This window comes from Perissodus microlepis, chromosome 10 (genome assembly GCF_051167445.1).
Source record: "Perissodus microlepis isolate ML-2025 ecotype Zambia chromosome 10, ASM5116744v1, whole genome shotgun sequence".
In the NCBI taxonomy this organism is placed as follows: domain Eukaryota; kingdom Metazoa; phylum Chordata; class Actinopteri; order Cichliformes; family Cichlidae; genus Perissodus; species Perissodus microlepis.
The window spans coordinates 9,074,016-9,101,209 of NC_140470.1; the positions used below are offsets into that span (position 1 = coordinate 9,074,016).

General features: G+C 39.0%; 1 protein-coding gene across 1 annotated transcript in view; it reads right to left on the reverse strand.

The window, feature by feature from the left end:
* LOC146378768 (roundabout homolog 2-like) overlaps nt 1-27,194 on the reverse strand; it is an 80,638-nt gene that overhangs the window by 14,298 nt on the left and 39,146 nt on the right. The window contains exons 3-16 of the mRNA XM_084941807.1: nt 20,663-20,820; nt 20,384-20,504; nt 20,105-20,243; nt 17,514-17,650; nt 15,491-15,615; nt 13,598-13,769; nt 11,116-11,321; nt 9,012-9,093; nt 8,727-8,892; nt 8,031-8,197; nt 7,811-7,932; nt 6,021-6,252; nt 1,053-1,177; nt 789-960 (exon numbers count right to left, since the gene is read on the reverse strand). Of these exons, the coding sequence (XP_084797933.1) occupies nt 789-960; nt 1,053-1,177; nt 6,021-6,252; nt 7,811-7,932; nt 8,031-8,197; nt 8,727-8,892; nt 9,012-9,093; nt 11,116-11,321; nt 13,598-13,769; nt 15,491-15,615; nt 17,514-17,650; nt 20,105-20,243; nt 20,384-20,504; nt 20,663-20,820 (2,124 nt within the window). The remainder of the gene's footprint in view (nt 1-788; nt 961-1,052; nt 1,178-6,020; nt 6,253-7,810; nt 7,933-8,030; nt 8,198-8,726; nt 8,893-9,011; nt 9,094-11,115; nt 11,322-13,597; nt 13,770-15,490; nt 15,616-17,513; nt 17,651-20,104; nt 20,244-20,383; nt 20,505-20,662; nt 20,821-27,194) is intronic.

Below are 27,194 nucleotides of genomic sequence, written 5' to 3' on the forward strand. Positions count from 1 at the left end.
AAAATGTACACGTTTAAGCAAATCAAAGAAGTGTGGAACACACTATGTGTCAAACCAGGACACATGGACTACAGAGACCACCGAAAGATGAGCCCGTGAAAAAATACAAACACAAAGAGATAAAAAAAAACCCAGCATCAGTGCATCCAATATAGCGTTAATCAATTCAGCAGTGCACTTATCAACTTGAGCTGCAAGACACAAGATTGACAGAGCAGCTCTGACAGAGTTTGATTTTCTGTTGCGGCTACTGTGCTGTGAAATTAGATTCACAGTCTCCAGCAGGAACCACCCCCCCCATCATTAAGCTTCATTCCACAGGCCTGTTTCCCTTTCTCTGGGCGTTAGGGGTGTTATTATATATCAGTCAAAAGTCACAGATGAAGAGCATCTGGCCTGAGCTCCCATATTGATTCTGGGCTTATATACGCTGGGCATCCTTTAGTGATTTCATAAGATGTGATAGGCTGATAAGCTCCTACAAAAACACTGTCTACTTTGTTAGCGCCAGCTGCACACATATTGGAGAGGATTATTGATATGGCTAACAGTACTTGGCACAGTGTTACCAGGCACTACACTTAATGAACTGCTATTGATTTCTCTATAGACATCTGGCGTTGTAAAGCGCAATTTTCTTTCTTCAAGTGCGATAAATTGATAAATCATTTTCCCAGACCCCCAATCTGTGATAGAGACCTAGGTCTCCTATCATGGGGTCATTTTATTTGACTCGAGGTTTGGCATGTGTGTGTGTGTGTGTTTGTGAGAGAGAGAGAGTGGATTACCCAAAGTGATGAGCTGGGGTATGCTCTTGACCCCCACCCCTGCACTGGTGCCTGCAGCCACCTCTACACGGTACTGCACTCCGGTCTGCAGACCCCCAACTACCACTGAACGGATGGTCGCGTCCACAGACTTATTGACATGAAAGCGAGTTTCGTTGGCCAAACACCATATCTGACAAAGACAGACACACCAGACAGATTTCATTGTGAGGTTGTACATCACTAAATCACTAAACTATTCAGTCTGGAGAAGCCTGGGCTCACCTTGTACTCTTGTATGATGCCATTCTGTTGGTCAGAAGGAGGAGGGTCCCAGGATACACTGATGGATGTGCTGTTGTGGTTTCCCACTGTCAGCACTGTCACTTGCTGTGGAGGCGCACTTGGTGCTGATGGGTCACACCGGGAGGGGGTAAAAAGATTAAAGAAAGAAAAGGTAAAAAAGAAAGAAAGAATGAAATCACTACACATAGTTTATTCTGAAAAACGAGTGTGTCTTGTTTTATTTATTTCTTTTTTCATATGTCAAAGAGGGATTTGTCTCACTCGCTACCTCAATTCATATTAATTCAGCAAGCCAAACAACATGGGTTTTTCTATTTCCTAAGCCAGCCTGGCAGATGGCTGCTGGGAGTACTTCATCTCAGTTTCTTATCTTAATAGTGAGATTCTTATTGTGTTGCTGAACCCAGTAAGTAAATCACTTTCATCATGTCTTACGCGCACTACACCATATTGGCCACATGCAAATGCTTCCAGTGTAGATGCACTCAATTTAGCATGTCTGTTTGAATAAAATTGGTCAGTACCCATGTCTGATAATGAGTTTGAGGTGATTTCTTGGTATGTATGTGGAGAATAAAGGGCATAAAAACAAACTTTAATAGTTCTTTTTTTAAATTAGAGATTGTGGCACCCTCCATAGATAGATGTAAAATTTAAAGAAACTATAGGCAGCAGGAGGCAAAAAGATCATATCTGTGGAACTGTGCAAATCAGGCAATCCCTGGGCACATAGTCTCTCTCGATTCCTAATAAAATCATCATTACGTTCTGACTGAAAGGATGAAACAGCTAGTTTGAGCCCGATTAAGGAGGTTTAAAATAACAATACTAATCACAGTGTTTCAATATATGGAAGGCACTGTCTTACTGTACTGAGAAGTAAAGGCAGGTGGGCCATTGTGGAAATGGGCGTCGTGAGTCAAATTCTCAAAATGGACATGGTGTCTGTACTCGGCCAACTCAAAGTCAAAAGCGCATGTATTAGCGCACATGAACTAATGACACAACAGCATATTAGAAGTGTATGACAGAGCATTTGTGCAAGATTTGATCCTGACCTCTGCCAGTTATTTGACATCTGCAAAGCTCAACATCAGCCTCGGGTAATTTACATAGCAAAAAGATGACAAAACAATAGATTTCTTTTGTTGCCAGATGAAACAAATCTCCCTGTATAATGTAGCTTGTGCTTAAAAGAGCGGCTATGAACAGATATGGCTGTGTCTGCAAAGTACTTGACAGGCTGGCAGGAGAAAGGAATTAAATCAGCCATAGGAGATGCGGTTTATTTTTATTACATTTAACAAATTAACTGAGCCCAGTTTGAGGATATCTATATTCAGACATTTAGGCAGTATTGACTTTCCAAAGCAATTACCGTTAAACAGACTCACACAAATGTACTGTCCCAGTATTGAGATGACTATTGTTCAGAAGGAAGGAAAAAATACACACGCAATGAAGGAAGAGTCAAATATAAAATACAGGATATTATATTATACCATATCATCCTGCCACAAATCTTTACTCCTTTCTTTCAAGTAAACATTTACAAGTAATTCCAATTTGATTACAGGTGAAGGAATTCAACTTTCTAAGTCATCAACAGTCTGAACAAAGAAGGCTCCTAATATCCATCTTCGGGCTCATAATATTTGAGGCAATCCTTTTGTCTCTGAAGACAAAAATCTAATCATAATAACAAATCTGATGGAGCGAAAAACAAACAAACAAAGCATTCCATAAAACACAGACCCCTACAACTGTTTGAGGATTTTTGGGGGCTCAAAACCTCAGCCAGGAACAGTTTATTTGTCAGTTTTGTTTGTTTATCTTTTCAGTTATGATTTTCTGAAAAAAGGAAAATACACATATACAGATAAAATCAGAAGGTATGCTATAAGTCAGAAAGCACACAGAATAATGGGCATGTACACGGTTCCACATTCTTTTTTAATAAATGAAATGATCATAATTTCTGATTATACCACGTTTAACATTTTATTTCAAAAGTATTCATTCCTTTTGTCACTGCATGTTATTCTGGAAATGCTACCACTGTCTGTATATTTTATAATAATGCTGCTTCATACACTTTCCACAAGGCACCTAGTAAGCTTAGAGCAAGCTTAGAGCAGTAGTAGAGTGACCAATAAAAAAACTGCAGGAGGGCAGTGACCACTAAATGCCTTCAGTGCTCCAAGTAGGGTAATATCAGGTCACAATTATCCAAGTAACTTTCAGCTTTCCAGATGTCATTTCAGAGGTGCTCTTTTAGCAAACAGTGCCTTTCCAGTCAGTCAAAGGTCTGCATTAGGAGAAGACAGGAACCATTAAGTGTAGTTCTACAATTTCCATATGTACCACAACAATCCCCCTGGATGAATAATAGCTAGAATACCAGTAATGACTCGGGATAATATTACTATAAATGGCTGCAAAACCAAGAAAAGGTCAAAGATTATGTTCTTACTAATGTGACTAATACTTATATTAGGACTGATGTGAACTGTAGCTAGAGAGTAACTTCAAGCAATTAATGCTTCCAATGTCTAAGTAAACATTTCAGGGTTTTTTTTACCCACAGCTGTGCAATTAAACAAAAGCTACTAAAGCTGCTTAATGTTTGCTATGCAGGATATGAAGTAGTAAACATAACCTGTTATGCAAATGGATGCATAATGTAAGCTAATTAATTCATGAACTGGTGAACATTACTCTACAACACATCTGCCCCTGCCCGCAAAAAACAAAAACAAAAAAACAGTAATTAAACTCTATCTAGCAAGAGAAGGGAGCTCTGTTTCATATGAGAATTTCAGCTTTTAGCTTCACTAATGTCCATATGAGACCAGGTCAGATCAGAGGTTCTCATTTTAACAACTATACAAGCATAGAACCTTGACTCATGGGTTCATTTGACTTGCTGTGAATACTGGCTGAAAGCCTACTCTCCTCTTTAAACTCTCTGAAAGGTTGTGAGGTGCATTAGTATACAAATTCTCCCTTGTGCAGTAGGGAACTTCATTTCCAATCTACCTTTGATGGATAACAAGTGATTTTCTTGCAATTTTTGCAAGAATTGCATTTCTGTGCAGTAGAGAATAGGTTGAGCGAGGCAATTTTTCCCCTGTACCACAATGCCTTGTTTCTAGGTATCCCTGAGCAGAACATATGCCCCCATCTGCAAAGACCTCTGTGATCCTGTGTGGCCATTTTAATTGGGCTCCAGTGAGGTGAGTCTCTCTTTTTTCCACCAGCTGTATCCCCTAGACTAAGCTAGCCCTGTTCTCCTACTGGGGGGAAGATGCAGCCCTGTGATCCACTCATCATCAAACACAGATGCTTTGGGCTAATATTTTCTCTGACATTAATGGCCTTGTCATGACTTGTTTTTCAGCGCAAGCCAAGTTCCACACCGTTCAAATGATGCAACACCTGAATGATGCAATGAAGTGAGTGAAGATATTGTCTTGTTCACCCACAGGCAACATATGTAGCTGCTGTAAATGAATGATGATACAGTGCATTCACTTTTTTTACTCTTGAAGTCCAAAATGCAGTCTCACCTTCAGGGGAATTGATTAAATTTGAAAACAGTGTTAACCTTAATGCCATAGCTTGTATCACCCGATCATGTTTGCTTAGTTGTTATGGAGATCTTTTGCAAAGAGAGGACAGTAACTCTCATTGCTTTTAGCACATTTTCAGATGAGCCGGTAACGGCTTGCAATTTCGGTGAAAAAAAAGCTAGTGAGTGGATGTTTAGTTGGGATTGTCACACAACCATATTCAAGGTTAAAGTGAATTTTCACATCAGGGGCTTTAAATAATAAATATTGAGTGATTTGACTGGAAGGTATAGAGAAAGTTAATGAGAATCAATGAGAACATGAATCCTTTAACCTGAATGAGTAGCACTGATTCAGTGACTCCACCTGTAAGATTCATATGCACAATTGAAATTTTGTGCATATTTCTTTCAAAGTTGTCTCCTTAGTCAGCACTCCATCTGCCTAAGATCCTTCACTCCACAGCTGAGTTGGTGCATCTAAAAACCAGTGTTTTTGACACCACAGCTGAGATAGTTTCCACCAAATGTTCAAATGCTCCTTAGAATTTTTATAGTTAAGCTCTGTACTGACAGGTTGAATCCGGGGGTGAAGAGCCCATTCAATGAGAAATCACAACGAGAGTGATGCAGCAAATGAAGTCGCAGCCATGACCTGATTCTCTACCTTTGGGCTTTGTGCACTGTGGTCTCTTTCACTTCAATCTGCTTTTTCATCTACAATCACAGAAAACCCAACATAAAAGTTGGGGTTCATCTCTTGTGATGTTTGCATTGGCAGCATTAAATAATTTCTATTATAGCATTAGCATGCACAAATAATTCTTATCATTTCCTGTTTGCAAAGAATTGAGAATGAATAGAGAAGTCTGATATTAACAACATTTCAAATAGCCGATGAATAACACGAGGAGAAAGACGAAACCAGGAAGTGTAATTACACAAAGAGCTCATTGGTGTGTGAGTGTAAGTGAGGTGGGAGGTCGTATCATGTACATTTAGACAGAGACATGGCAGCAGGCACAGACGAGGTGAGAGAGAGTTGAGCTTTACTGCTCGCCCTCTTTGCCCACCAACCCACAGAGGCTCTGGGTTGTCATAGAGCCCTACTGCGCTGTCTGGGAGACCTGCTTTCACACACAGGGGACATAGCACTGCAGCAGTGTGCGTATGTGGGAGGGTGTACTTGAAATGCCATTATCCATTCCTATCTAGCCAAGAAGCCATTAGTAGGAGCAACTAAATATGAAAGTAGGTAGAAACATTTACACAAGAGCTCCTGCTCATGCATTAGTAACTATATCTTACTTCTTTCGAACATTAAGTCAGCAGAGAAATTAATTTTTATCAGAAATGCAAATTAATTTGTGGCTCACCTTCTTCCATGGTGCGTGCTGTCATGGATTCACTGTCGGCGCCCTGAAATTCATTGAAATACGGCCGCACTTTAATCTCATATACAATGCCTTTCTTCAGACCAGAGAGAGTTATGTCCCTCTCTGAGGCAACCTTCAAGTCCTGTATCTGCCACGGCCCTGGGGAGGGCAGCCCTGAAGTTTGCCGGTACAAAACACGGTAGCCTTGGATAAACTTGGATGGATTCTCCACCTGAAAAGAGAGGAGAAGGAGAAAGAGAAAGAGAGAGACACGCTGTATTGTAATAGTGCGGAAGGTGTCATAAAAACTGCTATGACTCAACATCCGTTTATTTAATCACACAGTTCAATTAGCAGAAGAGAAGCAAGAAACCGTACAAAGACAGTAGTAGTGCATTTGCCAGATCTGCACACTGCTGCTAAGTAGTTAAATCTAGGCTAAAAATATGGGATCAGAATATGTTTTTCCTCTTGTTTTTTTAATTTTCCCAGGTTCTTTTCAGGACAGGTACTTCTTGACAGGGGGAGAAGCAAGAAAAAGCTTTTACAAGGAAAATAACACACTGGATTATCACCAAAACAGTGCAAGAGTGTCTCTTTTCTGGCTTATTTCTTTTCTTTCGCTGTCTCTCTGTAGTCTCAGCTTGTATGTTCTTAACAAAATGATTTGTGCATCTAAATGTCCCATAAGCCATCTCTTTTTCCTTTTTTGCCTATGTTTAAAAAAGGAATCACTGTTATTGGGAGTGTGAATAAAAAATAAACACAAATTCCTATTTTCTTCAAAAGATAGAAAAAAGTAATACAATTAATCCAAATTTGTGGAAGTTTGTGCACACCGGTTCTTGTGTTCTCAAATCTCATTACTACCAAACCCTTATCTTTGTACAAATGTGATTTTTCATGAGGCAGGAAGAATTTGCTTTGTGATTTTTGATGTCTTAGTGGAACTGTTTATAGTAAATGTAATGTCTGATGTAATCCTGCACAAGTTGTGCATATAGGCCAGAAATGTGGAGATCCGAGTTTAAGAAGAAGTATGCAATGAGCTTCTCAACTACCACACAGACAAAGGTGACTGACAACTTTATGTTCTGAGCAACAAAGTACTGAAATTAAAGTTGAGTAAAATCCAAAAAACAAAATGGGAAATGCTATTTTTCCCAAATAACATGCAAAAGACAACAATTAAAACAAATTCTGCTGCAACTGTTTAATACATAAAGTTTGGGTACTGAAAAAACTTCTGTTAAATGGAGCCAGGTCAAATAACGCCTGTGAACCTATTCAGATCCACCACAAACACAGTTGTCTCAGTCTAAAAGCTGTGTGACAGTACACGGTTGTCATGCTGACAAGCATGAAATAGCAGACTGCAGTAAATGTATCCAAGGTGTGTTATTAACCTACAGCAGCAGGCACTGGGACACCTTGCCAACAGACAGAAATAACATTTCCCAGATAAAGCACTGCAAACTGCTTCCAGAAGTGACACATGTAGTGCCTAATGGTGATGTATTTGTCCTGAATAGAAACATTAGTCTTGATTCCTGCATCGCTTCACACCAATCAAAATTGATGCAGCAGCAGCTGTTCATTCTACAAATGTGTATCCATCCCCTCATATTTATTCTGTGTGTGTGCCAGCTAATCCAAAACAAAGTGACGTGCCAGGTATAAAGTTCTCAAACAAGCTTAGACCAGATTTGTTTTTCCTATACTGCTCCAAAGGTAACAGTCGGTACTTTGGCTATACTTTTACAAATCTTTTAAGGGTTGTGGGTACTCACAGTCCAGGTGACCTGCACTGAAGTGGAGCTGAGGACAACAGGATTGTGCATGTTGACTACAACATCCCCCAACTCTTTCTGCACACGACGGTGGTCCACTCCCTGTGCTGTAGGACTAATGTCTGTGACAGAGAAAAAAAAAACAAAACACAAGCAATGTAAGTGGGAACAGGAATTCTTATCACTAAAAATTTATTAGAATCCATTCTCATTTCTGTACCTTGAGTGCGAACGGGCTCAGACATGGGGCTCGGATCCCCGAGCCCTTGAGCATTGACTGCCCTGATGATGAACAAGTAGACGGTATTGGGTCGTAGATCTTTGACTGTGAACTCTGTGGTTTTCACATGATCTGCCACGGTCTGCCAGCTGTTACTCACTGACTGACTGTAAAAAGAATAAATTAAATAAGCAGTGAACAACTTCAAATGTAAGAAATCCAGACAATTCATTTGAGATAACTAGATGTATTGCTGAGAGTGGGAGCTCAAATGATGTGCCACATAGTAATGAAACTATTGAAAGGCTTTGAAAAACATTTTGTTTGGTGAAAGAATAGTCAGTCCAACAAACACAAGACACACACACATACACACAAAAAGTGTGCTAATCATATTCTGCTTAAAAACAACCAATAAAGTTATTATTTACATATAATACAAGCTACTTTGTACTCTTTGGAAACTAACTGTATAAATATATATATATATATATATATATATATATATATATATATATATATATATATATATATATATATATATATATATATATATATAAAAAAGAGCTACTCATGAATGTTCTCCTTCAAACTGCCCAGACTTGCTTGACTGCCCACAGAAACACCCACATCTGTTACTGCCATGAAAGTTCGGGGTCACTAAATGTTGCTCGAGGCCATAGGTCGCAGACATACCCAAAAGCCTCAATGACATAGGAGGACACTGGGGAGCCCCCCTCTGGTCCCGATTTCCATGACAACGAGATACTGCTCTTCGTAACATTAGTAACCTCGGGTTTGGAGGGAGGCCCTGGGAGGGCGGTCGAATTGTGAGATATGAAGTCAACGAGGTCAGTAGCGTCTAAAGAAACAAGACAGACACAATTAAAGCAAAACCCCCCCCACAAAAACAAAACAAATGCAAGCCATTTTATAAGTGATATGCATAAAACATGTGAATCATTTTCTACTGAAGCAGACCTCTGACATCCAAGTAGGCACTCCATGATGTTTCTCCACTGGAGCTGGTAGCAACGCAGGTATACAGCCCTGAGTCAGACAGCTAAGAAAAACACAATTTAAATTTCAAGTTAATTCAAGCTCCCATTTAATCTGAAATCTACAAGAACTGGGCAGATTTCAAAACCGCAACAGAAACCAAATTCAACACTAAAAAACAGTAACTAATGATAAAAAATAATAATAATGATTGCAGACACTGTGTCTATTAAACTAACAAACATTTTCTGCTCATCTGCATCATAATACAGCTTTTAGAGTGTACTGTGTTGCTTTGTACAGCTGAATCCAACTCTGATCCCAGATGGTTTCCAGAAGCTCTTACGTCAGTCTGGGCTTTGCACCTACTAGTACAGTAAAAATGCATTAACCTCCACTGGCCTGCATTTGGCTCGAGAAAAGCCGGAGAGTGGATGAGAGGGAACTTTAATGCTGGCCAATGAAAAAAAAAAAAAAAAAAAGAGAGATCCCAGTGAAAGCTTACATTAATTTTCTTAATTGATTTGCTCCAGTAATGGTCACCCGCCATTCCAAAAGCCATCGACATTATCATCACTAGTGCTGACACAGGAAATAGTAGATATGACAACCAATTTCATATTGGCAATGCCTTAGGAGAGACTGACAACTCTGTTACCTCTCGAGAGAAAGTACACGAGTGACACAGGAGGAGCACTTTGACATTGTGACAGTACAGCGTATATTGGAGATTCTCCATTTTATTACCCCCTTAAGACTTCTGAATTCAGACTATATAAAAGACTTTAAAAACTAACAAAAATCTATACTCACTAGTCATCATTTAACAGCAACCTGACTGTACCTGTTCATCTGTAATGCATTAAAGCTGACATCATTTATCAGATACGTAGATTCCTCTTTATTCTTTCACACGCAATGCAGGGTGTGAAAGCTACACATGAAAAAACAAACAAAAGCCCCATAGACTAAATATTAAGCTGTTTTGCTTTTATGTGTTTATGAACTGCATTCACATTCACTTCAATGTCCTTCTCACCAAAAGAGAAAGATTTCACTGCAAAATACACGAATAATTTGCAGGTCAGAGGAATGTGAAATATGTGCAGTGGGATTAATTGAAGGCACAATAATCAACAGGAGATTCAACTGATATGCTGCTGAGAAGATAACAAGGGCATTTTAATTTTGGTGGTAAAACACTGTCTCCAAGATTAATTAACTGTCCTTTGTTTTGATTAATTAGTCCTGAGGACCTGATTGAACTATTGCAAAGGACACTTCAATTCTGTCTGCCACATCTGGCATGAGGAAATATAAAGGTTGTACGTAATGCTAACTGGCAGAATGTTTGCTGCGATTGTGGTTTATCATTTCATATATTTGGTAATTTGTTTATCTCTTTTAAAAAAATTAATTAGACTAAACCAAGTGAACAACTAAAACCTAGGAAAACAGCTGACTGGCAACATAGATGGATTGAATGCCAGGAGCCCAGCTGGCATTTAAAAAACAAAAAAGAAAAAGAAAAAAGAAACACTACTATATATGCTTTAAACATCCACAGACTGAGCAGAAAAGTTAGATGTAACTGGAAAGTGATGTCAGTGAAGAGTCTCTTAAAACTCAATTCTTTCTAATGACAGGCATGGAGAAACGTAATTTGTTAGAAACAAGATTAATTATCTAGAAGTCTAGAAAAAGAAAAAATACAACTTTTCACTCAGCAAGTAGTTTCTTAATATGTCTTACGTCTGAATCACAAATTTCATTTAGAGTTAAACGAACACTTAAGTTGAGCATGATTCACGACTATTTTGTGGCAGATCAGTTGCTACTCTTTCCAATAATGTAAGAGAAAATGCCTTTAAAATAAGAGTCCAGAAACAAGTGGGAAGCTCAGCGGTGATCTATGGTTAACCCATCAACTTCTTCCAACTGGACTTCAATCATTTTTTTAATGGGGAAAACAATTAAAATAGCAATTAGAGCTATTCTTTGGTGGTTAGTAGGCCACTGTCCCCAGAAGAAACTACAGTACATATTACAGATACAAGGTATCGCGCGCTTCTTCAACATAACCCACCCTGGTACTCTGGATCTGAAGGCTGCCATGTTCCAGAAGGGAAAACCTTGTGTCCTTTCCAAGCAGATTGGCCCCATTCTTCCGCCAAGTGATTGTAGGCTCTGGGTCCCCAGACGCCTGACACCTGAGTAGGGACATGCCTCCCAAAGCCTGAGTTTGGTTGGATGGGCCCTGCCGGATGATCGGTGGTGGGCGGTCCTTCAGGGCTGAGTATAACAATCAAGAATCCGGTGTTATTATTTGAATGCTTTCCTAACATTGTAATTTGAATGTCATAGTCTTGGCAAGAAACATGCAACTGTTTTCTTGGTAGTTATCAGATTTGTGGGAAAAAATACATGACCTTATCACAAGGTGTTAATTTGTGATTGCAATAATTATATTTGTGGTTGCATGCCCGAGATGTTAGGGTTCAATCTGGTGGATTTGTTGTGAGAGGAACTGACTGTTTTGTGAGCCTTTTCCACAGTAGGGCGGAGTGTTCATGGCACTGCATCACACCTTTGAGTTTTAATTACTAGGTGAGGATTAACGATGCTTCACCCGTGGTGCTAATTACCATACCTTCTTTATAACACCTTTCAGCACATTCATGCCTGTCCTCTCTCTTTCCACTGTGACTCATGGCTCTATCTCCACCCTTTTGGCAAGTCCCCCACAAACACACATGAACGAAACTCAGAATTAGCATGCCAAGCAGAACAACAATACAACTCTTTTAAAGCTTTTTAGAACATGTTATATCATCCAGAAAACAGCCTCTGCACTCTCAAACAGTAATTTCGGTAGTGTTGAATCTCTCTAGGCCTTGTAACTATCCCTCGCTTCCAATTTCCTCACTGCTGCTCTCCACTGTTATCAGGGCTGTCTCCATTCACACAAGTGTTTACAGCAGGCTCTCCCTGCCTTATCTTTCATCACACCTCCTTCAGGACAATGAGCAATACAGCAACTCAAGCAGAATAACAGAAAAATCAGGTACAACTAGGTGCAGCATAGTGTACAGTAAGCAGAACCGCATGTGATTTTCAGAGAGCTAAATTGTTTGCACATATATGGCAATATTATCACGTTGTGTTGTTAAAAAGTATATATTAAGGTTTAACTTAGATGTAAATGTGAACATTAAATAAATGGGAAGATGCCATTATTACTTTTTCTAGTTCAACACAAAATTAGTTTATGTATTATCTAACAAAAGATGCTCTAGCAAACTTTTTCTAATATTACATTTGCTGTAGAGCACGCTCTCATTATCCCAAGTGATTACGGTATAAACAAAAATATGATATTGCTGTTCCTGATTTAGTCTGCTCTGTGAAAAATGCAATCATACTCACAAACCTTGGTGACAAAAGTAAAAATTACAATATTGCTTTCCAAGGTTGTTACAGGGATGCAAGAGAACACTCTCCAGTATTAGTCCCTGCTGCTACTTATTGAACTGTATCAAAACACTAATTACTGATTATGCATAACAATATCAATGTCTACACTGCTGGTCCAGGTTGGTACTCTTCAATCAAACATCACAGCTAAAAAATAGCTAAAGTTATAGCTATACTTATATAGTTATAAAGTACTTTTACACTCACACATTTATGGCATATTAGAGAAACCAGCACTTCAGAAAATCCTTATCTAGTGGACACATACAGTATTGGCAGCTGATCTTACAAGCTTAGTGCATGCTACAAAACGATACAATTCAAGCTTCCAAACATCCCAGGCGTCACGCCAACTCTATCCATCTTTGTTTTCAGCCATCAGTCAAAGGAATTTCTCCTATCCCTTGTGCTCTACACCTTACATTTTGATATTTATCCATCTCCTCTGAGTGACAGAACAGAAGTCATTTGCTCTCCAAAAAAACACTTCAACAGATGCTAATTTAATAATGTGTGGGAGAAAAAGCCAAGAAACAAATGGGGAGAAGGGCATAAACAGCTCCCAGCTGGCAGCAGCTCAGCACTTAATGCTGACATTAAAGCTTTGTCAAAAAAAAAAAAGCATTGCATCTCTCCATGAAGTAGATCGTTTTATTTTACATGTTTTCAGTCTTTAAAAAAGTAAGGTGCAAATGGAAAGGTTCATTATCAGTGGCTGGCTTTTAGAAGATACAGATGTATCTTTGCCAGTAAATGTGGGCAGATAAATTATCTTTGATACAGTGGTGTTCAGTGTTTGAGTAATGTTAAAAGCTATATGTGCCCCATCAAAATAATAAACATTGATGAGACTCTTAAGTTGTGCACAATGTTATTATGCCGATATATTTTGCACAACATTGCGAAATCACTGTAACTTCAGGAAGCAAAGTTTTCTTTAACATCTCTCATCTTTCTTTTATTCTATTTGCCCTTTAATCCAGCTAAACTGTGTATATATGAATTGCATAACTCGATAAGTGGTATTTTCCTTCATAGGTAAACATTATCTCTCTCTGTGAGGATGGTGTCTGCTATATCTACTCTCGTCTTACCGTCTGCTACTTCAAGCTGGGCCTTGGCCATGATGCTTCCGGCCACAGTGAGGGCTTGGCAGATGTAGTACCCCGCATCTGAGCGCTGTACAGGAGAGATGGTCAACTCTCCATTCACAGACACAGACACACGGCTGTCTCCTTGTGCTTGCTGACTGGGGAAAAGAAGATCCTATTGGGAGGGACAGTGGGGAGAAACGTAAATAAACTAGATGATGTACTTGTTTAGTAGCACAAAGGTTTAGTTCATATTAACACGATAGCATCACACAGTTGATGTAGATTTATCAGCTCCACATCCATGACACAAATCTCCTGTTAAACCACACTGCAAAAGTGCTCTGTTGGATTGAGATCTTGTGACCGTGGATGCCATTTGAGTACAGTGAACTCTGTTTAATGTTCCAGCATCCTGCTGGAGGCAGCTATCAGAAGATAGGTATACTGTGGTCATAAAGGATCGACATGGTCAGCGAGTAGACTCAGGTAGGCTGTGACATTTAAACAATGTTCAATTGGTACTTAGTGCCCCGGTGTTTGCCAAGAGCATACCTCAGACACCATTACACCTGCAGCCTGAGTTACTTAACCAAGGCAGGATGGATCCTGCTTTTATGTTGTTTATGCCAAATTCTGACCATACAAGCTAACTGTCTCGGCAGAAATTCACACTCATTAGACCAGACAATGGAATTCCAGTGTTATCCAAAATTGGACAATGTTGAGCCCGTGAAAATTGTAGCCTCAGTTTTGCGTTTCTCTGATGTGGTCTTCTGCTGCTATACCCTGCTTCAAGATTCAAAATGTTGTGCATTCAGTGATGCTCTTCTGTATAATTGCAACAATGGTAACAAAACAACCTTATCTGACTAACTGCTGCCTTCCTTGTCAGCTGGGAGAGGTCTGACCTCTAACATCAACAAGGCATTTTTTTCTCAAAGAACTGCCACTCACTGGATATTTTTGGATCATTCTCTGTAAATCCTAGAGACAGTTGTGTAAGAAAATCCCAATAGATCAGGGTGTTGTTGCTATTCCAGCCTGTCTGGCACCAAGAACCATGCCAAAGTCCCTTAAATCTAATTTCTTCCCCATTCTTAAGCCTGGCTTGAACTTCAGCAGGTCATCTTGACCATGTCTACAAGGCTAAATGCATTGAGTTGTTGACATGATTAGATTAGATATCTGTATTAAAGAGCAGCTAATCATGTTCATGTAATTAAGTGGACTGAGTGAGTGTTCTGACAATGCTCGGGTCATGTGTTTAGCTCTCCAGTGGTCGAATATGATGATACGCACTATTCCTGATAGTTATAGTTATTATTAATTATTTCAAAATGATTCTTCAGACCAAAACAACATCAACACATGCTTTCAATATACTTGAATATTCACTCCCCTGTGTACAATTCGGTTAGAAAAGTGGGTCAATGTCTCTTTCCTACAAGGTCTGAATAGCTGTTTACCACAAGAGTGCTAATTCTACTGTGATAACCTGAAGTCATGGTCATAAAACTGAGGCATCAGCGTTGTCCATTTCTGCACCCTAGGCAGACAAGCTGATGGGCAGGAAAGGACATTAGCCTGCTTTCATTATGTCTAATGACTCTAATGCAGTACATGACATTGTCTCTTGCTAAGTGAATTGGCTAGTCAGACCAGTGTAGATTGATGATAAATGACCACTTCATTATATGCATGTGGAACAGAACCGCACTGCTTTCCATTGGCTTGTTCCATTTAGTCAGATTTTGACCATTTTTTGAAAAATTATTATGATAGTTGTGGAATCAATGCCTGTATAGGAATGCAAGCCTAAAAGAGACATGCACACCACCCTACAAAAAAATAAAAATAAGTACATATTGTTCAAATCACAGTCTTTATCCTTACCTGGCTCCCTTCTCTTTGCCAGAAGACAGTGGGTTGAGGTTTTCCTCTGGTCTCACAGGGAAAGGTTGCTGTTCGTCCTTGAGCGACTATTTGGTCACGGGGACGCACCACAAACTGAGGTGCCTCTGAGTTTAAAGGTAAAATAAACCATAAAACAACTGCAAAGCAATTTTACAGAATTCTGATTGTGTTTTTAACAGGACTCCAGTTAAATTTTCAAAGTAAAATCCATAAACTGAATGTCCAGCTGCTAATTAAAGGGATTCATGCACTGGGTTTTACTCACTGAAAAGCTATACAGCTAAAATGAGCTAAATCCAGCTGCCAAAGTATCAGAATATTTAATAATAACTCATTAGAGTGCCCATATATCTTCATTTTTTTCTAAATAAGGCACATCTCACATATCTGTAACTCATTTTATTCCTTTTTAAAGTGACGTGGTAAATTTAAGGACTGCGGGAATAAATCAGTGGTTGACTAAAACAACCTATATATGCATGTCTAAAATTAGTTTGATGGTTGCGTTTGTGGAATGCCACAACGGTACATGCATACTGAAAAGGTGTGTGATTAAAAACAAAGAGCAGCGCATGCACAATGGGATCAGCTCTTACTTACCAACGGGGCGAGCTGATGACACAACAATGGTGTGAGTGAGATTTACACACAACACAGAGAGAAGGAAAGCAGAGGAGTAGAACAGAGGGACAGAAAAAAAAAGAAATTAATGAAAATCAGAGATGAATGAGATGGAGTTGGGTTTCCATCCATGAAACTCAGGGACAGGGAGGGTAAAAAAAAGTCACCAAAGCAGGTGATGACGTGGACCTTAAGGAAATAGTACCTTGTTGGTGTTTATGAGATAAGAAACTGATGGCAAAAACTGCTGAACAGTTATATCGCTAATGATTTATCAGTTTTAAGACTAACAGACTTAATAGATCTGTTGGTAGATTAAAAGTCATGTAAATGAAATGGATCATTGATGAGAGCGGGCTGATTAAAGATGAGATATGTTGTGTACATTACGCTGTGTTTTCTATGCATTTGTTGTTAAGAAGTTAAGAAGATAATTTTAGGTGATTCAAAATCAGCTGCACTTGGTTTCCTTTCTTCTGTCATATACAGTCTGTTCTATCATCAAAGTGTCAGCTAACATGTCCAAAGTTTAAAATAAGAAGGTCAGAATATGTGCTGAGGTAACGTAATCCTTTTGAATCCATAATTCAGACTTTAGACCTCCCTAACTGTTTGTTTTTAGGCTTTTTTTTGTGATGTCATTTAGCGCAGATAATCTTAATATGGTTAATTCAGACACACAGGTCTGGTTGTGGGCACAGCATCCGCCTTCCATTCAAACCTTTTTGGTTATGTTTCGTTAGTTCGAAAGTTGGCTTAAAGTGAGGGAAGGAGAGCTAAACCAGCTCATTTTAGGCAGCGGAGAAAATACACCAAGGACAAGTACAAGAAAAATAAGGATTATTTTGATGTTTGAGTCACGTGAAGCTACATCAGTAGAGTCCAGGAACAAATATGTGGAGTGTATGCAAATGAGTATCCCCTTTTAGCTCTGTCAACAATGTTTTTTCATACATAAAAAAAGAAGGAAAGAGAAAAACAAAAAATGGAGATAATGTTATTGGTCTGAATTTGGCTTAATTTTTGCTTGAGCTTTTCAAATATGAAACAGCTTCTTCCCACTGATAAGGTGTAAATATGGAGTGAGTGGCTGGATGGAGAATTAGCCCCCCAGGAGAGGTCATAAAAGTTCACTTAAAGCTGGTAAGATTGTTCATATCTGGCGCCTAGCTGGAGATCTAGAGCAATCAACTACATCAGCCCACTGTATGAAAGAAAAGCTGAGGCCAGGCCTAGCCTTTCAGCAGGGGGGCAATAATGCTCATAAAGTGGGCAATAAAGGACTGATTGTCCTGTGGCCTGCTTTGGGAGATACAAAAAAAAAAATATTAGGGATGGGTTATGAGCTTTGCCAAGTGTGAGTCCACAACCAGTTACCCACCTCTGATAGTCAGATAGGCGGAGGCCTCCGCTTTACCCACACGGTTCTCTGCGAGGCACGTGAAGGTTCCCTGATCAATCACTGATGCTTTCTTTATCCTCAAAAGGAAGTCGTCTTTTTCATATCTAATGTCATACCTGGTGACAGAGAGGAACAGTGACAGCAAGTCAAGTAACATCCCCAGCTGATTTAATAAAGCTGGAAGCATGATAACGGTTATATGCAAATTAAAAATCTCACTTTTAAAGTGTAGTGTAAAAACAACAAACAAACAATGATATCAAATTGCTGTTGTATAAACTACCGTGTGATGTTTTAGATGGAAGCTTTAAAAGGGTTGTGTCTTTTTTTTGATACATTAAAGGCAGACTTTCTAAGGCAATTTCTACAGTGCTAGAAAAAGGGAAGTAATTATATTGCGATGAATGCATGGCAAAATGAAAGGTGCTTTCAGCTGGAACCCTGACTGTTCCACTTTTTCAATATTTATAATGACGAACCACCCACTGTGGTGTGGGCTGTGCAGTATACTTACGCGCGCGTGTGTGTGTGTGTGTGTGTGTGTGTGTGTGTGTGTGTGCCTAAGTGTATGAGTGTGGAAGAGAGCAACGAAAAAAGACAGAAAGGCAGAGGGAGAAAGAGAGAGAGGAAGAGATAGACAAACAGTCTGAGAATAAGGGAGTGGCATAGTCTGACAAACAGAGTATGATGAATGAGCTGAGCAGTAAGAAATGACTAATTCATAGAGATGTTCCATGCATCAGTGTGTATCCACCAGTGCAGCATACTGTAAGTCAGCATCACTGAAGTTAGAGTGAGAGAAACATCTAAGCTACCAGAGTTTAGATAAGTGCCTCATAGGGGCTACAGACAGAATGAGTAAAGGAGCAAGGAGTCGGGCTCTCCCTCTCTCGGGTCCCTTTTGGCGTGAGCGATCCTGTGAAATTGTCTAGCCAGCCATACTGATTCAAAGATGGGAGACAAGTCGAGCAGAGAAATGGCACAAGGGGTGAGAAAAAGTCACATCAGAAATAGCTCTTCCAAAGGGTGTGGGCGGAATATCGATGGGAGTTGTGGGGTCTGTCCAGAGTCTGGTGAGGACTCCATTCACAGCACATCCCTGACCCAGATACAGCCTTCCCAGGAGGCTGGTGGGTTTCAGAAAAGAATGAAAGAAGTTGAAGGAGGGAAGTGAGGCGAGGTAGGCCTGAAAGTAGGACATGTTTCTGGAGTCAGGGGGTACTGAGGTACAGGGCATAACATAGGTAAGCAGACAGACTGCCAGACATAGGGCGGCAATCAGTTGTTATAGTCTAACTCAAAATATAATCTAACACAGAGGCACTTTATAGCATGTTAATGGCTTACACCATGTTTATTTCTTTTTAAAAATAAAGCCATTAAACAGCATTCATTTCGACATGAATAATCACATTTTTGTATAAAAAAAATGAACTACTATGTTTCAGCTAAGGAAAACACACCCTTCAATGCTTTAATTAACTAATATAGCTGATTAATTTTGAAGCAGCTCCAAAAGTAATTGAAAACATCTCCAAGAACAAAACCTATAATTATTTTTGCATTACAGCTGCAAAATTGAATTTCAGAAGCAGTTCAGAGAAACAAATAAACTAGTTAAACAGTCATAACTATAGACTGCTGTTGCAATTAGCATAATTGCAGTGTACCTAGTGCTGTACTGGCTGATAGGCTGATAATATTTATAATGAAATAGTTTAGACAGAATGCTTGCCACGGTTGTTTTTTTTTTATTTAATTAAATGTAATTGTCTGTTACAGTTTGTGATAAAAATCTGATTCATATCACATCTTGTAAAGTCCTTGAAAAATGTCTGAAATGACGAGCTGATGTAAGTTACATACTTCAGACAATGACAATTTATCAGTCTTCAGACTTCAAACTTCAGTTAGAAAAATGTAGTGACTGAATCACACTGTTTCTATACAGAGATCATATATTTAAAGCATATAAAGCATAAGACAAACAATGATAGGCTAATAATAACTTTTTAAAATGAATACTCCTATGTGATACACGCATATGCATATGATGTGGCCTAAATGTGTGGAACAAATCGCAGGAACACTACATATTATAAAGCAATCCATTGCAAAATTACCATAAACTGGATTAAAACATGACATGATTAAACAAACACCATTACAGCTGAATATCCAGTTACTAGGCCATTGTAGTTCGTTTCCTTTATACTATAGACAGTATATAGGATCCTATTGTGTTTCTTTTAGTGCCTTTTGTGCCACAATTGTACAAAGCTGGCATTAGTAAAAAGAACACAAGGACAGACATTCATGTGTTTTTTGGCCGAGGAGTTCAAACAGCAAAAAAATGAGATTCTCTGCAGCTAATAAATTATTTTTTGACAGACTAATTAAAGTCTCCCATGAGTAATACAGTATGTTAAAACTTCTTTTTCTGATGGGACTCATTAGCTCTCCTCAAACATTTATCTATTATCGTTTTAGCATCGATACACATTCACACAAACACGAACGCGCACATGGCACACAGACGTGCACTAAACACATTCAGTCACAGTCCTCACCTGCCACGAGTAATATCCACATCCTCTTTTTTCCATCGCAGCGCAGGCGGCGGGTCACCGTGGACTTGACACCTGAACTCTACGCTCTCGTCAACTAAGACCACCTGGTTCACTGGCCGTTGCACAAACACTGGTCTTTCTGGATGTCGGCAGGAAAGATAATACAGAGGCGACTTTTTACTTTTGATATACTGGTTAAATGGTGTAGGTGCCAAAAAAAAGAAAAGCTATGATCTATTATTTTCTGAACCGAGCATATGTGCGTGTCAGACTTCTTACCAAAAACTGAGAGCTGAGCTTTTTCACTATCTCTCTCCCCAACCATGTTGGCTGCCACGCAGACATAAATCCCTGAATCACTCTTCTTGGTATTTGAGATGGTCAGCTTTCCTCCACGGATCTGAGGAAGAAAAGGCACCTGTAACTAGAATGAACCGGTTCAATACAAAGTCCTTTACCCCCGTGACAGTTCCGGGTTAATGTGAGTAGCTGAGTATGTGATTTAGTGTATAGGTCCTGAAACAGCAAAGGAGTCCCCTCCCTAAGGAATTAACCTACTGTGATCCTGTCGTCCTTGAGGTCAAGACGAGTTTTATCTTTCCTCCAGAAGGTGGTTGGTTCGGGATGCCCACGTGGCGGCTGACACTCAAAACTGGCAGTCTCTCCAACTGCCACAACCACGTCCTGTGGATTCTGCCTGAAGTCATCACGCAACACTTAGAAATATAGAAAAAGAGAGCAAGGATCGTTACCATTTCTTTAAGAAAATCTACTTCAGGTCACTAGTTTAAATTTTCATTCAGGTTCAGCTGTTCCATAATGTGAACCAAAAATTACCTTTAAGATTGAGCTGCCACAGGCTAACAGAACTCTATGACTTTTTTTTTGTAATTTAAGAGTTCAAAGATAATTCTGTCAAGTAGACTGTCGCAGGAGACAATCGCCCATCTGTCTCCGATAATACAGTCATCACTCTGAGGGCATACTGAATGTATGGGCTCTGCAGATAAATGCAACACCATGGATATATCTAGGTGGGGTTAGCAGTACAATGTGCGAAGGAAAGACACACCAAAACACAGAAAGAGACATGAAAGCAAAGCACAACTATTAAAGACACACAAACAGGCAAGTCTAGATAAGAAGTAAAGTAAATGATCATGCATTAAAAATTTAAACTGTAATAAGTCTGACTACTTGAGGCTGAATCACTCAGTGTAAAAGTACCTGATAAAAGCAAGTGAGCTACACTCTGGTAAGTGCACAAAAGACATAGACATCAGCCTATGTGACTCTATACTAGCAATGATCAGGTCAACATTGAAATACCTGATTGGGTGAGGTGAAAAACTTTGATCATCTTGCTACAATGCAATGCTATCCTTTGAGTAGAATCTACACAAAACAACCCTGATTCCGTGAGGTCACCTACAGCCTAGGGGATGCAAGGCTCCACAGCTAATGGGCTAGTGCTGGACACCACAGTATCCTCCTCAAACTAAACACACTCAGCAGGTTCAATCTCAGGGTACCATGAATTATCCTGGCACTTTAAAACTAATTTTTCTAGAAAACTTTGATAGTAAAGTACACACTGGCCTGAAATTCACTGGGTCCCTAAATCATTAAAATTCATATTCTGTGAATTTTGAATACTCCAAAAGCAGCCCAGTAAAAACATGAATAACTCTCTTCATAAGTTTAATAGCGAGAACTATTTACTCACTTGCTAATGAAAGTTCATGAAAATGGATACTATGGCTCAAAATGATATTAGGTGTCGGTGTGTTATGGCTATGGTGAAATCAGGCACCTTGAGATGATTGAAAATATTCACTCTCCAATTCATTATTGTGTTTACTTTAAAACACTACCAAGCTGCATCAAAGGCTGCACAGCGGTCTCTTAAATAATTCAAACAGTTATTGAACATTTTCTTATACAAAATTGATGATCTTCAATGTTTTATGAAATTCATTATAATCATACATTCATTTCCAGTAATATTTCTTGACATAAAATATTTATTTATTTTTTCTCTTTCTGAGACCTTGGATGACAAAAACGGTTGGTAATGGGCCGGAATTTTTCAGCAGACACAGGGTCAAACTTTGGTTTCTTAAAAAGAAGTTGAAACACTGCATATAGGAGTTAGGAGAGGTAGTGCAAGTAGTGACTGGGGATACCAATTAGATCAGACTCTGTTGGTGGATGTCTATGAAAGAGCAGGAACAAGGCCAGATTTAGAACCAAGGATAAAAATTTGTTTCAAAACATCTTTAACAGAGATGCTCACGTTATACCTGAAGTCATACACTGACATGATATGCTATGACACCTGGATGAAGTATGGTGGTTAAAAAAATATGCCTTGTTTATTCTAATTTTCTGTCTAGGGAGCTGTAGTTCATTAGAATGCCATTCATGAGCACATTCTCCTTTCTTCCTCTCTTGTCAACATTTTAATTTACCCACGGCAGGGATATCTGCTCTTGATTTTGTGTGTTCAAAGGATCGGAAACATCAAGGATTGTCAAGCAGTCCTTGTAAAAACCATGCATTTTGAACAGATGTATGTGATAGCTGCTGCTAAGTTAAAGGTTAATGCTTCAAAAACTCCCCACTTCTGTCACAGTTGTTTTCCACATATCATTTTTAAAACTAGTTTTTTTTTTTAACTAACCACAGGATTGACTGTACTGTAAGCCATCACTGAAATAACAGTTAAAAATAGATATCATGATCTGGTTCATGCAATGAGCTGTTGCCTCTTTACATTAACAGCTTTTGACGTCTTTTATTTATTTATTTTTTTAACAAGTCTTGCTCTAGGCCTGTTTTAAATTACAAAGTGTGCTGCATGGCAACAATGATGATTTACAAAATTAAAAATAAATAAATGAATAAAGGGAAGTTTTCAAATTAAATAACTGTCTGTTGTTTAATACAATTCTGCTGTTTCTAATTTTCAGTGAGATGAATTAATGAAGAACTAGAGCCCTTTATCATATCCCACACTAGATGATAGCCTATGTTTGCTTTTCATCCACATTACTGCCATAAGCTATTCTGCTGATATACTGTAACATGAATTCCAAGTCCCAGAGGACACCTCTAGTGAAAAAGCAAATCAGGAAGGAGCCAACAGCCCTTTGGCCTAACTGTCAATCACATCCAGTAGCTAGAGTAAACGAGCCTCAGTCGCAGACACTACTTTGGCACAGACATATGCCTAGCTGGCTGTCACGTTGTACTATACGCTTAGTGACCCATTCCATGAAGGCAACACTGCACTCATCCAGTCACACAACTGCTTTCCTGTTTTTGAGTTGTCACATCAGAGATGCTTCTCTAACAGCTTGTCCCAAGAGACCGTGAAACACACAGGAATAACTGGAAAACCAGTTAGTTGAAGATGAAGTGAAAACCCAATTACAAGAAGTAAGGCAGGGGAAAAGGCAGTCTGCCTTAAACAAAGGTTGCTGGTTTAATGTAATGGTGGAGTTTATAACTGTCACACTATACTGGCAATACCATAAAAAAGAAACATATTCTATGCATGATGTCTGGTGTCAGATACTAATCCATTATCAGCCACTTGCAGCTATACAGTATCTAAATCTAAAGTACCAAATTCTCCCTGTCTCAGCGTGAGCTTGGTCGAGCAGCCAAGAGCCGAAATGTGGAGGTCACAAGTCCAAGAGGAGTTTTGAAATATGAAGCACATTTATTTCTTCTTCCAAAAGACACAAGAAATCATATTTCTAGCCAAACCCTCTAGCCAGACACCAATTCAAAATGCAACTAACATAATCTCTACTCTACTTTAATCCTATCTGGTGCATACCAGATAAAGAAAGAGTTTCTTGCACACACACAAAAATGCTCAATATTCACATAAAAAGCACTTCCAAAGCAATTTACAACGTCTATCTATATTGACAATTCCCCAAATGCAAGTAAATATCAATCAAATAAATATATTAATACATCTAAACAGTAACACTAAACACCCTTCTAACTAATACACACTTGATATTACTCTCCAGGAAATAATAAAAGACTGTAGTGGGCCTAGGCTTCTGCTTGAACATATCGAGACTGAGGAAGAGGCAGAGGTAAATTTGTATAATGGATGGATTACATTGTAGTGCTTGTGTGCCAGTAACTGGGCAGCAAATATCTGTGTATCAATTACTCCCATTATTAATAGCAATGTTCTGTGGTAACTGAATATAACTAGCAGTTACATTCTCATACACTGTACCTATTGTCTCTGGGCTATTTTTACTTTGTGATGCCACACATGATTTAAAATAACAGTTTATCTATTGATTTACTTTGGTTTGCCATGAATGGTGCACACAATCGGTTTTATCTAAATAGTTTTGGAAGAGAGTAACTTACAATTTCTTGATGATGGGCTACTGCAAACTTGAAATTTGGTCTCATTAATAAAGGCTGCACAGTTACAAATTATGCACTTTAAGGCGCAGCGTAGTAGTGGCTGTAGCTCAGGTGGCAGAGCAGGTCAACCACTAATCAGAAGGTCGGTGGTTCGATCCCAGGCTGCCTCCTGGCTGCATGCCAAATATCCTTGGGCAAGATACTAACCCCATGTTTGCCTACTGGTGGTGGTCAGAGGGCCCGGTGGCGCCTGTGTCCGGCAGCCTCGCCTCTGTCAGTGCGCCCCAGGGCAGCTGTGGCTACAATGTAGCTTGCTATTGCCAGTGTGTGAATGTGTGTGTGAATGGGTGAATGACTGAATGTAGTGTAAAGCGCTTTGGGGTCCTTAATGACTAGAAAAGCGCTATACAAATGCAAGCCATTTAGTGCAGGGGTTTGCACTGCTGCTGCATTGTAAGCAGGTTCTTGGTTCAATCACCTGTCAGTGTCCAGTTACTCTGGCTCCTTCACACAGTCCAAAGATATCTAAGTTAGGTTAATTGTTGATACTAAACTTTGTGACGTGAGATACTTAAAGTGTATGAGTAAAACCAGAGAAGTGCTATGTAAATGCCATTCTGTGAACATTATCAGACTATACAAAAAGCAAAATAATAAAGCCCAGCAGTCTGACTGCTGCTTTCTCTCTGATACACTGAAGTAAATTTGTTTTCTTATACAGGAGAGATAAGATTGTCACAGTACACAGACTTGTCTATTTCAAATTATTTTGATTCCCTAACTTACACGAGGCAGAAAGAAGAAAATTGTTCTGTCTGTATGTTTCCTGAATTTTCTATGCTCACTTATTCTCTGTGCAAGGAAAGAACATTTCTACACAGATATTAGTGACACCCACTGAGAGGTCTACGCAGGTTTCTGTGAGTGCTAAACTCAAACTTATGCGAGGAATAAGGTTAAGGTGATGTTAATCTGTTGATCTTAAATGTGGAACCCCTGTGGAGGCAGCATCCATGCGTAGGCTGTTGTCAGATGGTAATTATTTCAGATGGTGGGCTGCCACCACTGCCTAATGTTGTCTGATTGAGTACTGCTCAATTATTCAAACAAGGCATTCAGAGGACTCACTCATTTGCCAGTTACATTTATCAAATCAGAAGGAGAGTGACTTGTAAATGGGCTTCATTTCGTGGCACAATGGGTGGTAAAAATATGTGACAAGGTAGAAGTGTCTGAATACAAATAACTATACAGAGGCTCATTCTATGATTAATAGAAAAAGGGTGGTAATGTGGCAGTTGTAAATTCTGAGATATTCCATCTCACTGTTTTGATTTCTTGAGACTCTCTACAGGCTCACTCTACAACTGAATTTCATTACAGCATTTCACCAGCACATCAAATCTGTGAAGATCCCACTTGAGCACTGGATGCATGTTGCTCAGTTTGCAAGCTGCCCAGATGACTCAGAAATAGAAAATCATCTCCATTTTGTCACAAGTACATGGATTTAAAGCAGTATTTATTAACTTACAGCAGGTGATGTTTCAAAACATGCCTTGCTCTATACAGACAGGGAATTTATTAGACGCTGCATTATCTGGTACAACTGCTGTCTCATGTACCCATTAGGCATGCATACATTTACTGCAGAGTCTCCAACAATGCACATCAGCTTAATATTAGTCATAATGCATCCCTTCTGAAAACAAAATGCAATGTTGATATTTGTATTTTAGCTACACCCATCTATAAAACTACTGAGATATTTTGCTAATTTCAGGGCTCACATAGCATGCTAATAAATTAAAAGGCGTGCCGGGATACTAAAAGGATTGCAGTGCAGCCATTCTATATTTAGCCAAAGTCCTTATAATGTCTCTGATATAGGTATGGTTGATAATGTTCACTTGAAACCCACAAAGTAATGTTCACACAGACAAGTCTGACTAATGAGAGTAGCTGTCCATTAACCTTAGGTGGCTGAATGTTCTCTTTTAAATTCCTCGAGAAGATACAGTAGAATTTAGTGCAGATAACTTTTTTCATGGTGCAAAAATCAGTTAAATTCAATTTTATTAATATAGTGCCAAATCACAACAGACACCTCAAAGTGCTTCATATTGTAAGGTAAATACCTACTATACCCACAATACCAGACCACTAGATGAGTTCAAATATACAATTTAGAAACAGCAGCTGCACTGAAAGCTGTTTAGAAATGCATTTAGCCTTTATTAGTTATGAATCCATAACGAATAAAAATTGATTTTATTAAGAAAAAGTTAGCCCAGAGCAGCTGAATTAGATAGCTAGATAGGTGAGGTAATGATGTAGATATATAAACTGGGAGGTTTATTCTGCGTATTTAAAATATCTGAGAAAAATCTTTCAGGTCAATGTAAGAAAATGCAGATTACATTTTTTAAAAATCATTGTGGACCTGCTAGTCGAGTCATTTCAGAGCAGTAATTAATCATAAAAGGCATTTGTACAATATACACAGTGGCAGATGGTGACTGTGTATATTTAAATTACAAGCAAATTAACACAGGAAGAATTCTGTGTCTCATTTCCTAACATATAGTGTTTAGAGTGCCTTTATGAGTCAATGTTATATAAACTGCTTGAGGTATAGCAGCGCTATACCTCAGGAGCCAAAAGAAAACAAATATGTGCACAA